At 54.3% G+C, this 14252-nt stretch overlaps 3 protein-coding genes across 3 annotated transcripts; all 3 read right to left on the minus strand.

Annotated features, from left to right (window-relative positions):
- Positions 1-417: 417 nt before the first annotated feature.
- CORC01_09394 (MATE efflux family protein) lies at positions 418-2009 on the minus strand (the record flags this gene model as incomplete). Its single annotated transcript, XM_022621023.1, has 2 exons — positions 418-1346; positions 1430-2009. The coding sequence occupies 2 exons, from the start codon at positions 2007-2009 to the stop codon at positions 418-420; spliced, it is 1509 nt and encodes a 502-aa protein (XP_022472411.1).
- A 4411-nt stretch (positions 2010-6420) lies between these two features.
- On the minus strand, positions 6421-9516 carry CORC01_09395 (uncharacterized protein; the record flags this gene model as incomplete). Its single annotated transcript, XM_022621024.1, has 5 exons — positions 6421-7597; positions 7978-8461; positions 8518-8910; positions 9011-9089; positions 9418-9516. The coding sequence occupies 5 exons, from the start codon at positions 9514-9516 to the stop codon at positions 6421-6423; spliced, it is 2232 nt and encodes a 743-aa protein (XP_022472412.1).
- A 1942-nt stretch (positions 9517-11458) lies between these two features.
- CORC01_09396 (patatin-like phospholipase) lies at positions 11459-13957 on the minus strand (the record flags this gene model as incomplete). Its single annotated transcript, XM_022621025.1, has 4 exons — positions 11459-11579; positions 11912-13132; positions 13225-13780; positions 13891-13957. 4 exons carry the CDS (start codon positions 13955-13957, stop codon positions 11459-11461), a joined length of 1965 nt encoding a protein of 654 aa, XP_022472413.1.
- Between the last annotated feature and the right edge of the window lie 295 nt (positions 13958-14252).

Consider the following 14252-nt stretch of genomic DNA (forward strand, 5'->3'; position numbering starts at 1 on the left):
TCTGGGTGTGACGCCTTACTCTTTTTGGAAAGAATAGCAGTTGGGGTTACCCGCTTCCTCATGCATAAGCCATGAGGTAGGCAGTATGAAGTTACGAATACAGAGGGGAGTGCAGAGATGAGGTGAATGTGAGGCAGGTGCTCACAACAGATGAGGCTGCGGCTACTACATTTTCAGGTCCCATACGGATATGCTATGTTGATCATTTAATCAAGGAAGGAAAGAAGATACTGACTAATCAAACAATTGCCCTTGATCATGGACAAGCCATCTCTCCCACGTTCTACCAGTGGCTGGCTGCAGACTCGCGAGACTCCACCACGGCTCTTCTACAACTCGGTCTCCTGATTTTCACCCTTGCTGCCGCATTCCGGAGCTGCAACCTCGAGACTCGGCTCCGCCCGACTTCCGATCTTTTTAGACCACACCAGAGGTCGTGCCTTCTGATTCAGCCTCGCCGTCGCTGCTGTCATCTAGTCGGTCGAGGGCTCGTTGACACTCCTTCTCCCACTTACTAAACCCAACAATCACCCATTCCAACGCCCCGACCAGATACAAGGCGACACATTGTCCAATCCACAAGCCGGCGAGACCCCAGCCATGAAAGGCGAGGTAGATGCCGGCGGGTAGGGCCCCGCCGTAGTAGCTGACGAGGTTCACCACAGCCCCGACCCACTGACGGCCCATGCCTCGAAGGGCACCGCCGCACGATCCATTGAGACCGTCTGCTATCTGGAAGAGGGCGACATACGGCATCACCTCCCCTACGAGCCGGACCACTCGCTCGTCATCGTTGAAGATTTTGCCAAAGACGTCCTTTGTCGCCATGAGCACAACAAGGACCACGCCACCGAGAATGACGGACAGTATTGCTGCCGAGTGTGCTGCTATCGCTGCGTCCCGAGGCCGCTGCGCTCCCAGCAAGTTTCCCAATCTTGCCGACGCTGCTACCCCGAGACCGAAGGGAATGGTATTGATGATTTGGTCCGCAGTCATGATGACAGACTGGGCGGCCAACGGGATAGTGCCAAGTCTCCCGGCAGCCAGTGCTACGATCTCAAAGGCCCACCATTCTGTGCCAACGTGAACGACTCCTAGAAGCGCGAGCTTAGAAAAGGGTCCAATGTTTCTGATAGCTTTCCGAAGCTCCAGGCCGCCCCAGCATTCCTTGCCGCGAATAAAGACGGCATAGGCCACCAGAAGGAGAAACGATACCCAGTACGAGATACCTGTGGCCAGGGGAGCACCATACAAGCCTAGTTTGAAAGTGTGGATAAACAGATAGTTGAGTCCGGCGTTCATCGGGGATGTTATCAGCAGCACGTATGTGCCCGGGCGATAAATTGCTATCACAGCCACGTCAGTGCCGTCATCTATCTTCTCTCATTCTTGTACTTTCTGGAGTTGGCACTCATCACCCTTGACTTACCTTGCGCCTGCAAGTACTTCTTCATGGCCTCGAACCACACGTACCCCAACCCGCCCGGGATCAGGCATCGCAGAAACGCCGAGCTTTGCACGCAGATAAACTCTTCTTGGCCCAGCGCCCGGAACACCGGTTCAGAGAACCACCAAAGCAATGCCACCACGGCATAAAATGCCGACAAAACAATGATACCTCTCTGCAGAAGTATGCCCAAGTCATGCTTGTTCGATGATCCCGTGAAACTACTCGATGCCAGCGTATCGAGCGCCGTCGTGCCGCCCAAGGCAATGAGCCATGCTGTCGCCATGGCGAACATGTAGCTGAACGCAGCGGTGGCGAGTGCTTCGGGGCTCAGTCGGCCAACGATGAGGACGCTGATGGTTTGCAGGCTGTTTTGCAGCGTGTACGCCAGGATGACCGGAACAGCGGCTTTGGCCAGGAGCAGAATCTCAGCCAGCCATTTCCGGACTACGTAGTATTCCTCCGACTTCGCCGCCGGGGGCTTCGGTAGCAACGCCGTAGTCTCGGACTGGGACGACATGGACGGAGGGCCCAGTGTATCGGCCGACGACGTATCCGACATGTTGGTGCTTACTCGGGTTGCAACCGCTTTCTATCAAGCTCGTTCTTACTCCGAAAGCAGTGTTTGTGGAAAATCCACCCGATTGATGAATCCGTTTTCCGAAAGTCGATATGGTAGACTGCAAGCGCGAGTCAAGGGACGAAGCAGATGAGACAACCCGAGGCTAGCTGTGCACCCAAGCACCGACGTGTTTGTTGGCGAATCTCCAAGGACTTAAGGGAGGGAGTGAAAGTTCAGACGATCAGATGTCGAGAAAAGGACAGCGGGAAACGGCTCAGCATTGTATACGGCATTTTTCAAAACTCCATCTCGCGACCCCTCCCCATCCCATGCTCGTCTCGAAAGTTCAGACACAAGATAGGTGACAAGAGCTATTTGCCACGCGCAATTGGGTCAAGTCTGTAACTCAACGACGGATAATTGACTTTGGTCGCCTCTCGCGAGGCATGCCTGGTTCTCATCGCGCGGGGAGAACCCCTCAATCAACGAGCCAAGATTGGACAGCGATTAGTCTGCATTTCGGCCGACATGAATTCCCTTCCACGCTTGCGAGGGTCTACTTGGGCGAGAAGGACGGTAGACAGCGGACCGTTGACTCTGAGTGGCTGCATCAATTATCGCACGGCAAATGGCCCATCCGAACTGACGCAATGAATGAGGTCGGATTTCTCGAAGGAGCAAGCGGCTGACATTGTGCGCAGATGCTGCGACTCTCCCCTACTTATTCTCTAGACAAGCGGCGGACACCTTGATGAGATACCAAGAGATTCGTGCCCCAACGCGCCGGAAATGCAGCTCGTGCATCCCGCATTCTTCAGCACGCTAAGCCAAGAGAAGCAGCCGATGCACAACCGATGCAGATTCTCTTATCTTGCATCTTATCCGCAAGCCGAGGACATCGAGGCTCAGCCTGAGCCTGGAGCAAAGGCCTGCGGCACCGGCAGCGGGAGCAGCGGGCAACGGCGGGCAATGCTTCGGTGAACCAAGCGACGGGAAACTGCCGACACCGGTATCGGTTCCAGCTTGGCCGGCGGCCGAGTGGAGGCCAGACTCACAAAAAGGGCTGAGGGGAAGGGAGAGGGGAGGGGGCGTTGCCTTATCGGCCAGTCGCATTGCTTCCAATCTGCTAGTACGGGAAATCATCGATTCATCATTCACACCAGAACCGACTGGCTAACAAGGTACTCTGCTCATCTAGAAGACTTGTCGAGGTCACAGCGCATAAGTACCGATTCCACTCTATGCTCATCCTAAGATCATCGTCGCAGCGACGACAGACCGACCTGATGACGAACGGGACACGATAAGGAAGAGGGGAAAAACAAATTTCCAACTTGCATTGGTACAGTACGAGAATGGGAGACGGAACTATTGAAGCAGCTCCAGAAGCCACTCTAGAAGAACCTTGGTCCAAAAAGAGGCAAAGGTGGAGACCATCGCCTGAACATCAAAGCGCAACGGTCAACACCGGGCCGGTCAAGTTGGGCAGAGGGCACGACGCACGAGGAGTCCATGGTCAGGGGTTCATATATGCCATCATCATCTAACATTCTCGCACAGAGTAACAACAACGATCAAGCTTTGGTCACGGAAACTTCTCGAAAACAGCCGGAATGGTGCTAGCTGCTTGAACAAAACTATCCAACTTTGCCTGCATAGGTCCAACGACGATTGCGGCCAATGGAAGACAAGGACACGACTAACAAAAGGCGATACCAGGTACTTTTCATGAGTCGAACTGGCCAGGAAGTACGGCTCCATCTCACGCGACACGAGGCGACATGATTCTATTTCATCACTACCTACTGCATTGATTGAGTCGAGCAAGAGGCGAATGCGGCTTCTCCAACGGAGAGAAGTGAAAGCATGCAGGGTTGAGTCCCTTTTCACAGAACGCATAACGGCGTCATACAGATCTCATGGTTACGGGTGAGAACCAACGAATTCTGCAAGACCAAAGTTAAAGTCTAAATAGACAATCCCCGTCCCCTGCCTGGTCAGCGCCCGCGAAGCCCGTCTGTCAGCCCGCTAGCCCGCCCACTGAGCGACATTGAAGGGTGCCATTTCTCATCGCATCTTGAAGGCAATCACACAAGGAAGATTCCCTGCCCGCGTTGGCGCAAGGTACAGATCAAATTCAGCAAAAATGGAGTCTGATCTGGCATGGGACGTGGCAGCCTTCTGCATGTACTTGATCCATTCTTTGATTGGGAAAGGAATTCGTTCGAAACACGCCGTGGAACGTGGCCCTAAACTCTAAACCTTTCATCGGGGAACCCCGTCGTCCACTTCCCCTCCGTCCCGGACTGGGCTTCGAACAAGTGAACACCGCCTGTTCCATTTCGACCAATACCTGGCCTTGCGAGGTACCGGACGCAATGTCTGTACCTCAGTTCGTCAGTGTACGGATACATCGCGACAACTGCCTCTCTCTTTCTCTCTATCCGCACCACCTTGACCGACGTTGTACAGTCACCCCTACCTACTATAGGTACGCGTGAGGAAGTCATTTTCCTTCACTTTCCTCTTCCTTGCTCGTGAGACACCCCTTTGCATACACCACCTAATACACGGCACGATGCTTCCACAGGTCCACACACCATTTTCCATCTCTCTCTTTGCCTTTGTACCCTTGGTATTCACCCGTCCTTGGTCCTCCTATCTACAGCCCATCATACACCCTCCTCCTTCCCCATTGCAGAAAGCTCATTCGCGTCGGATCGAACTCACCTGCTGTGCAGGCTTTTCCTAGCAGAAATTCTTCCAGCGGGCTTCCAGCGGACGTTCGGGATCGTCGCCGCCTTGCCCCTAGGCTCTAGCTTCCTGAATTTTTTTTCGGCTTCGGGGTTTGACGTCACTTCCGGGCGACGGGCGACGGAAGGGAAATCAGACTCCGGGTGCGGAAATTCCGAGAGAACGTTGACACTCCAAGTCCAACCGTTGAAAGGATCCAGCCAGCCGCCCACCCCCGGCACAAAGTGCGGATGCCACATACGGAATGGTTCGGGAGTGCCTCCTCTTTCCACATGCCCACCACCGTCCCGAACCCGCCAGTCTAGCTCTCTCCCTCTCTCCCTCTCTCACTCTCTCTCTCTCTCTCTCTCTCTCTCCGTGCCTCTCCGCGTCGCGATTACAAAGGTTGAGCATGCCATTCTACCGTGCGTCGTTTGCAAGGAACGGCCACTTGCAGTACCGACATTACTCAGCCGCAGCGACCTCGCTTGCTAGCACATCCGTACGAGCGTATCGTTTCCCCGGGGTAGCGGTGGAAGGGAAGTCAGGGCGTCCAAACGGTTTAGGGTTCTTCAGTGCAGCTTCTGCCGTGTCCACGTGGCTTCCGGCAGGTCAACGGACAACCTCCCGGCATCACCCTTTTTTGCGGCTTGCCGCTTCAGCGATGGTCCCTAGTTTCACGGGGGCCTCGAACGCTGCCCACCCCGGCCGTGACGAGTTACACGTTGCCGTCAAAAACGTGCGCAGCGTCGTTTCGTCCATACATTGTAGAGTGTCAAGAGAGGAAGTTGTCTGCTGGGCGCCCGCTGCCGGGACTGTTCCGCAAACTGGAACATAACACACACACCCTATAGAAAGGGACGAGGAGGCAGAAGAGGGGGACTACATTGTATGCATCCTCGCCCACTCTTTAAAGTTCGAGGCCGCAGCAACACCGCAGGTCAGTCTCTCCCCCCGTACCCTCCCTCTCGACGCTTGCTCGTCTTGACCCTGGTCTTTCTTCGAACTTTGCCAGCGGAAGGTGCAAGCGCTTTCCCCAGGAGTAATTTCGGAAGTCGGATCGTAGGGATTGTTGATGGGGATTTGGAAATGACGACGTTATGGCCCAGGTACGAAGTTACTGTTTCTCGCACAATATCCGTAGTCGTGATGCCAAAAAGAAAAAAAGAAAAAACCTTGCACCCTGCCGTATGTCAGGCCCCCTGGGGTTTTATCCTTGTCCATGGAGTCTTCATCTCCCCTGTCTGTTCCCTCCCCAGTGTCACCTTTATGCAGTAGCTCTCAGCAGCAAGCTGACCCTTGAGTAGCAACCGCTGTGCTACGGTGTTGCCGCCGGCAGCGGCGTCTTCTTCACCACCTCGTGGCAAGTTGAAGTCTTGCAAATCCCAGGAATGGACAGCCCGAGAATGGCAGGTTTGTTGTTGTCACAGACGTTATGCTCAAGGGACGTCATACTCGACGCAGAACGCAGTACTCTGCTCTACCAGTGGCCCCCCCTAATGCTTCACCCCCCATGATGGAGGGAAATATTTTTATCGATGTCGGGTTTTGTAACCTGCAATATGCGGCCGTGGACCGACGTGTCCAGCAACATCCATGGCTTTGCGGAAACGGAGTCTCTCCACCAGCCTGGAGGAGTCTTTCCAGCAATCGTCGTGTTGCTTGGCTACACACCCATTCACCGCTCTTCGCGCCCGGAGCGCCTTTCCCCTCTTGCTGATGCCGCTCCATCCCTCATCTCCTCCTCTTCCTTCTCCTCCTGCTCTCCCATGTCTTGACCCTCGAGCCAATGCTGCAGCCGCATGCCGGTCGTCGCGGCACCCATAGCCATTGCCCAGTTTTCCACTCCGAGCGTGAGGGTGCTGATCGTCATCATATTCTTCACGAAGCGCGCGTGCGGCGTCCGGTGGCATGCCGGCGCGATAGCCAGCATAATCCAGTGAAATATGCCCACGGCATCATTCCATGTCGACAGGGGTACGCGCCATGTTGTCGTCCAGATCTGCAGAAATTCCGATTCCGTGCACGTCCCGCTCAGCGGCGTCCTGGTCATGACGGCCCGCGTGTAAAGTAACGCTGTCAATCGGATAACCTGGTACATGAAGTCCGGACTCTGCTGCTGGTGGTATACGGATCGAGGGCTCGTCGGAGAATCGCTAGCGTCTCGGGTGTGTGACTTAGTTGACGACCATTCGGATGTGGTGGTGGAGTCGGAATTCGGACCCGAAGGTGATCGGCCCGGGCCAACGGAACCAAGTCCGGCTGCAGTGCCTGTGCTGGACATGCTCCCGCTTCGTACAGCCTCTCTGTCGACGGCGGCGGAATAGTCGCTATTGGGCGGCGAGCTCGTGCGAGTCGAAGGATTTGGAGAGAGGCCCTGACAATATCCCGGAATAGTAGGATTAAGACTGGTGATATGTTCATACATGTACTTTCCCATCGGTCGGGCCTTGAGTGAGGCTTGGATAGTTGCCATCGCCGATGTCGCCGATTCGCCGTAAATCGCGTCGACGGCGCTGAGGAGATACCTCACATTGTCAAGTATGGAGGCCGTCGCCGGGTGGATACGCAGACTCGTGGCACAATCGGAGAAAGACGGTAGTAATCCGCTACATGGTAGATGTGTAACCATTGGCGATAGATTCGCTAGACGAAGGGGCACGTCTTTTATAGGGTCGATGAAAGCGTACGGCATCGCCGAGATTCGATATGCTGAATTTTCCGCTCCAGCTGTTGTCGTTGACCCCGTCGCCCCTTCGTATCCGCTTCCATGGCCTCTACGGTCGTCGTCCGAGGGCGACAGAGTCAGTAGCAGTGGACTGTTTTCGTGGGCGAGGGATATGGAGACATCGTGACTGTGCATATGAGTCAGTTCATCGGGAAGGTAAAGACCACCCAGATGGGTATATCGTTTGTAGAAAGAGGACCCGTTCGCAACTCAAGCGAGTCAAGAGTCAAGGCCTCGAGCGAAAAAATGAGACCATAGAGGGTCGGACGGAAAAATGGAAACATGGGAAATAAGGCGGAGGATACTGCGTACGAGAAAATTGCCGGATAAGCAAAATAAAGGACGCAGCAGTGATACGGGAAGTGAAATGTACAAAACATAAAAAACGCATACAACTAGCAGTGAAAAGGACCTGACAAACGCACATCGACAAACCAAGGAATGACAGTCATACGAGGTCTGTCCAGCAAACAGATAATGGTTAGGACAAAAGACGCGTCTACGTACACGATGGCGGTTTTCGCCAAGAGGCCGTCCATGCCGAGCTGATTGAAGCCGCCGCGTAATCTGATCATGTCTCGCAAGCCCATGAGGTGGTATCGTAGGTCCTGTTCCATATCGCCCCAGTACCACTCAGCTACAGTGAGCTGAATGACGCCTGCGATGGCTGCATCGCTGGGTTTTTGTCTTCCTACCGCGGTGGAACTGTTTGCATCGGCTGTGGTGAGTGCGGTGGTGTTTGGTGCTGTGCGTTTGCCGTTGTCCGGCGTGAGGTTTTCGTTGAGCATAGCGATGGCTTGGCCTTTGTAGGTTCGCAGAACCTCTGTCCGTACATCCCCTGTTTCGTGGAGAAAGCAGGCCGAAGTGTAGAGGATGATCCGCATCACCAGGGGATCTTGGAGGCAGAAGGGAGAGTAGTATCGGATGAAAGGGTTGTTGGGGCTTGGGTCGCCGTTGATGGAGGCTTTGAAGCGCGAAAGGACCGCGATATCTGTATTTGCATGTCAGGATAGTGTTCTTGGCTGCTCAGGGGCCGTGACCACGCACACATTCTGAGTAGCTTCTTGTTCAGAGCGGTTTGATCCACAGGCAAAACGGCTATTTGCTCATCTATACCACTGATGGGTCGCTCTGGGAATGGTGTCCTAGACCCTGCTTGATGAGACCAGGCTCCAGGACTCAGTCGATGCTGTAAGACATTTTCGTTGTCACGGTTCGCGTCAAAGATTTCGAGGACCAGTTTTGGGACTGCGAGTCGGTGTGACAGGACTTGCTGCGATGCCTGGAACGTATCGGCATCTAGTATGCTGCGGTCAGGATTGACCAGTGGAAGCCACGAGACTGACGGCGGGACATGTCCAGCATCAATGTTGGGAGGCTCCGTGTCTAGCCATTGTGTGCCGCTTGTAGGTTGATCTGTTGCCGATTCCGAATTGGGGCCTGGGTGTAAAGTTAAGAGGCCTGATACAGCCCAGCCGGCGATAGAAGGATTCCCGAATGGTCCTGTTGACTGAGATGTTTGGATCAGGGGGGAGCTTACTCCGGGGAGTGCTGGAAGGAAGGGACCGCGCCCACCTGCTCTCGCTGGTGTCAGGAAGGTAGACGTTCCCGGTATCCGGCTGCTGCCATATCAGATCATATCCAGAACCAAGATAGCAGTCGTGGACCTGGCAGGAGGTAACAGGGTTCGGCACCGAACTTACTTGCTCACGCGATATTCGCAAACCGGTTGAGGAAATCGACGGAGGCAGTTGCTACATGGCTGACCTTGATCACACTGTATCCGAGTTAGTCTGGTGGTTCTCAAATAGGATTGGCTACACGCAAGACGAGAAGGCTTCCTTCGTTTCATGTCCCGTAAGTGATCGGCGAACACTCCATACCGGTACCCTCAGTACACGTCCAGAAGAAGAAAGGAAGTCTCAAGCAATCTATGTACATACATACCTTCTGCTTCCTCCTCCTGCACTCCCCACAAGAAGTTGTCGTCCTCTCGGCGCGTACCGCGTTCCGCAACGTCCGTTGCTGCTGCGAGCTATCGGACATCTTCTGAAAGCGGCACGGCGGCGGCGGCTGCTGCTTCCCTCTTCCGTCTTCCCCGGAGCATCCGTTCCTGGGGTCCTTGTTTTCCTGTTCCACCTTTCCAGTAGGTCGGCGGCGGCGACACAATAGCAAACATGGCGTGACTTTGGACCCGAGAATCTGGTTGAAATGTTCATGGTAAGGCTGACTTATAAACAAATCGGATAAAAGTGCAAAAGATCATTGTCGAAGCCTGGTCAAAGGAGAAAGGAGGCTTTGTCTGAGCTGCACATCGTCGGGTTTTGACACATTGGGTCTAGCGTCGTGGGGATGCCTTCCTTAGATCGAGCTGGGCTGAGGAAACGCCACAAAACAAGCCCTCTATTTCTTTCTTGGGGTTTTGTTGATGTGCACACTAGCTTCCTCGCTAGTGCGAGAGCCCAAACCTGGAAAGCAGTAGTTTACTGGTTCAAGGTTTTGCTCGCTGGAGAGAGGGCGTATATTGACCAGTCGCTTTGCTAGAATATCCGTGGGCAACGGGTGATGCATCGAGGTCAAGACATGAGATCGAGTGTGATGGATACCGGTCTCGACATCAAGACTTTGAGAGTGACTGCTGTGTGAAAGGCACACCCTGCTCAACACCTCTCACCGAGCCGTCGCGAGCATCCTTTGGCTGCGATCAACCTTTACGGTGGCTGCTTCCTTTCCGAAGTTTCCACAGACCGGGCAATTGAGCCACTGGGTACCAGTAGTCTTACCAACCACAGGCTGACCGCAGAAACAGTGTAAGCTCGTAAGCCTCATCGTTGACGGCGTACCATGCTCGAGCCTTGTCAAAAAGAGACTGGACAATACCACGCCGGTGGTGAGATAGAGTGGGACGTCAAGGTTGAGGATGTAGCCAGCGAGACAGGACGGCGGGCTCAGACAGACTTTCCAACGGCCCGCTTTCGGTGAAGCCCGAGGCGGACTCTCGACTTCAGGAATGCAGACCCAGAGAGCCGCCGATGGTTCGTCAATGTGCGAAGACGGTCAAGCAAGTCAACTGTGCCGAGATTCGTGACAAGCCTGCCCAAGAGTATTCTCCATGCTAGGGAATGTGACACCCACATAGTAACGAAACGATACAGCCGCAATTAAGCAAGTGCTCTAGCATAAACATGAATTTCCCAATCCAGACAGCTGAAGTGAGCCCGCGATGCTTAGCCTCCGCTCAATCTCGTGGATCTAGAGACTTCAAACTTAATCGACGTCGCTAAAGGTACGAACCGCTTAGCAATAGCAGAAGCCAAGAATGGCTAGGTCAGGTTTCCCGCTGAGGCAGAGATATCCCTTGGGCATCTCTGTCATTCAACCCCTGCGGAATTCGTCAGCCCTGTCCGTGGCGCACCGAATAAGCAAGAAATGAGGAATGGTTCTCCGTAAAACGTGTGAATGGAGACATGGCTTCGTAAAACGTGCCTATAAAAGCCCACTGTCGGCACCAAAATGTCTCGGTTGGCTTGGTCAAGGCGGCATTCCTGGGGTTTCCCAAGGCTTCGAAGACTCCACCTGCTGCTGATTCTCTCTTTGGTCTGTGATGCGAACCATGGTTGAGGTGGTAGGGAGGAACGAAACGAACATCAGTGAGACATTGGCATGTCCCTCGCGGCAATTCACATTTGCTCTGACGGGGTTGGTGGGTGCGGCGCTGTGGGCGGCGAGTCTGGAAAAAGCCCCGTTGGCTAGCTGAATATCTTGTGGACGCTATTGCAGATATGGCAGCAGAGTCGATGTTGTGTCGGCGGCTGAAGCATCGTTCTCAAGCCTGATCTTTGAAGCTTTGTCCGATCGAGTTACCAATGAAGGTTGCACAGTGGAAAAGAAGTCGCAGCATATTATAAGGAATCCAGTTGACCGAAGCAAACGGAAATATGATGGAGGTAAACACGTTTCGGTGGCACAGGGGAACGTGCCTTTAAGCTTAAGGTCGGTTCATGATCAACAGGGCCCACTCTGCCGTGACGTAGTGACCCACTAGGCGACCGGGTTCTCGGGTTCTCGCCACCGGCAGGAAAGGGGAAAGGTCCCGGATTTGGAAGTCACTGCACTGACAAATTAGGTACCAAGAGAGATATCTAAACGTGATGAATATGTCATTATTTCATTAAAATGGCCGGCTGCTGTGCCACCACTGCAAATCGCCAGTGGTAACGCCTACGTTGAAATGGTATCTTTACTTAAACCCGCCCTCAAACTGACTTCATTTTCCGAATAGAACTCCCTTTTACAGTGTGCTCTTACAAAGTCAGAGCCTCGCAGACCAACTCAGGCTCAGAGTTCCGCATCTCTGATGGTGTCAATTTACGACCTAAACTGTGTGCCGAGTGTTCTCCTATGGAGAAATGGGGTACCTGATTGATCTTCCTTCATTTACCTCCCGCGGTAGTCTGGCTTTCTAGCCATGTTCACTGGTGGAGGTTCGTCATCCACCGGATAGGGCAAAGGCGACGAGCCGATGGGACGGCGGCCACCGGCTGCCTGATGCTCAGGAAGTGGCGTCTTGGGAGGCAGCGGCGGCGGAATGCGCTGTGGTTGCTGCGATTGTTGAACAGGACCGTTGTTGTAAGGCTGGTTCTGCCATCGCGGATGCTCATCGGGGCTCATGATAGCAATCTTATCAGCGCCTGCTGCGTAGCGATATTGCGCTGGGGTGGGCGCAGTGACAATGAGTCTGTCAGTCTCGTCGTCCTTTGCCGGGGGTGGGGGTCGTTGCTCGGGCCGCGGTGACGGTGATGGTTGCAGTCGTTCGCCGGAACTTCTTGGAGAAGGGCTCATGGGCGAAGGGCTCATGGGCGAAGGGATATGCAAGTGCTCAGAACCAGATTCGTAAGATTGGCGGCTGGGTGGTGTGTTGTGCGGCGGCCAGGAGGTAGGGATATCGGCTGGCAGTTCCACCGCAAACGACATTGGTTCAGTCGTCTCCGAGTTTGACTTGACCAGTTCGGGGACATCTGGTAGGCGGGAAAACCTGATATTCGCTTTGTGAATTTTGGCCATCTTCGCAGAAGCCCCTTGGATCATCTTCTGTTCGACTTCCCGCCTCAGGTACTGCCGTGTGCTCGTGCTAATCTCAGCCAGGCGATGCCATTCGTTCATACCAAACTCGCCGACGCCCACCTCCACATTGAGACGATAGTAGTTTTCGACGTTGACGTTCCGCTTCGACAGGTGCTCTTTCCTCATTTGCTCGTGGATCGCCTCGCATCCTTCGATCTTGGAGATGAGCTTCCGGCGGGCTTCCGCAAACTCTCCCAGGAAACCCTCATACCACATATGTGAGTCCGCATCACTTCCTTTGGGCCGTCTACCCGTGCCGACACTGAGGAACACGCCGACTTCGCGGCCAGGCCACTCATTCACCACGGCTTCGTCAAGAGCCTCGGGGGAAGGGTTGAAGGTGCCGCCACCGTCGTCGTGAAACACAGACTGTCCGATTTGAATGGGCTTGAATGCGAGGCCGATTGCACAGGTCGCCCGCCCAGCCTGCCAGATCTTGCAGTCAAACTCCGGGGGGGGCTCTCTTCTTGAATCGTAGGATCGCAGTACGGCGGCAGGGCTATCCTTGCGGGAGCCTTTGTACATTGCCAAGATAGCGCTGGAATAAATAAAGTGTTAGAGATACATGTGTTTTTAGGTAGTAGGTACACCTTGGCAGAGTGCAGGTAACCAGTGTGGTCAAAAACGTACGTCTTGGTCCTGTTCTCCCTTGCGTCGTAAAGTCTTGCGTTTGGGTCACCGTGACGCGAGTTGAAGGCAGGTCGTGCCATCTGGGCCTGGGGGCTACGTGCGCTGAAGCTGACAGTGCTGGCGTTGCTCGCATGTCTCTTGGGATTTGACGTGTTGTAGCCGCTGAGAGGGCTGACTATATCATTCTCGGTGCCGTCATTGCCCTCTTTTTGATAGACGGTGTGTTCCCTCACAGCCTCCTTGATAGCCTCCTCAAGCTTCGAGGCCTTGAAGAGGGTTGAGCGGTAGGGAATGCCGGCGATGGTCTTATCGGTCTCGAAGACCATGCGCGTCATCCTAACGTAAAGCTCCTTGCACTGCTCTAGATCTAGACGCAGTCGACCGAGCATCAGGGCTATGAGACCGCCGGTACCGGTTCCGACGATGAGATCGAAATGATCGCAAGGTCGAGGGATTTCGTTTCGCCGCGGGGCTCTCCCCTCGATCTCGACAAAGGTGCGGTGCATGAGTTCCTGGAGAATGATAAACATGGAGTAACCACGGACTCCTCCGCCATCTGTCGCAAGGGAAGTCAGTTGAGTGCAAGGGCGCTTTCAGGCCAGTTACGCATGTCTTGCGCGCGATTTGGGTGTCGCGAGAGCGGCCTGTATGATTCGCTTCACTTACCTAAAGATAGGATGCGTAGAGGAGGGCCCTTTGTGGTGTCTCTCCTCTTGACCCCATTGAGGTCCATGACTTGAGCGGGCTCCCGTGGGTTAGCCAGCTTGGTCGCGATCCACCGGGCTTCTTGGTTTCTGTTGTAGGGGTTCAGGTGTCGTTCTTGCACAGTGGATTATGTTTTCTGCGAGATGCAAGATTTTGGGGATTTCCGAGACGAGGGACTAGTACTGTAGGTGCAAGTGAGTAAGTAGGTAGTTATGTCAGGCGAGGTAAGGCAAAATGCAGATGGTAATAATCCACCATCCACCTGCGGTACAAGGCCTGATGACGATTGGGAGGGTGACGCAAGGAAACGGCTTGCGCCTTGC

The sequence above is a fragment of the Colletotrichum orchidophilum genome, assembly GCF_001831195.1.
Source record: "Colletotrichum orchidophilum strain IMI 309357 chromosome Unknown Scaffold_85.1, whole genome shotgun sequence".
Lineage (NCBI taxonomy): Eukaryota > Fungi > Ascomycota > Sordariomycetes > Glomerellales > Glomerellaceae > Colletotrichum > Colletotrichum orchidophilum.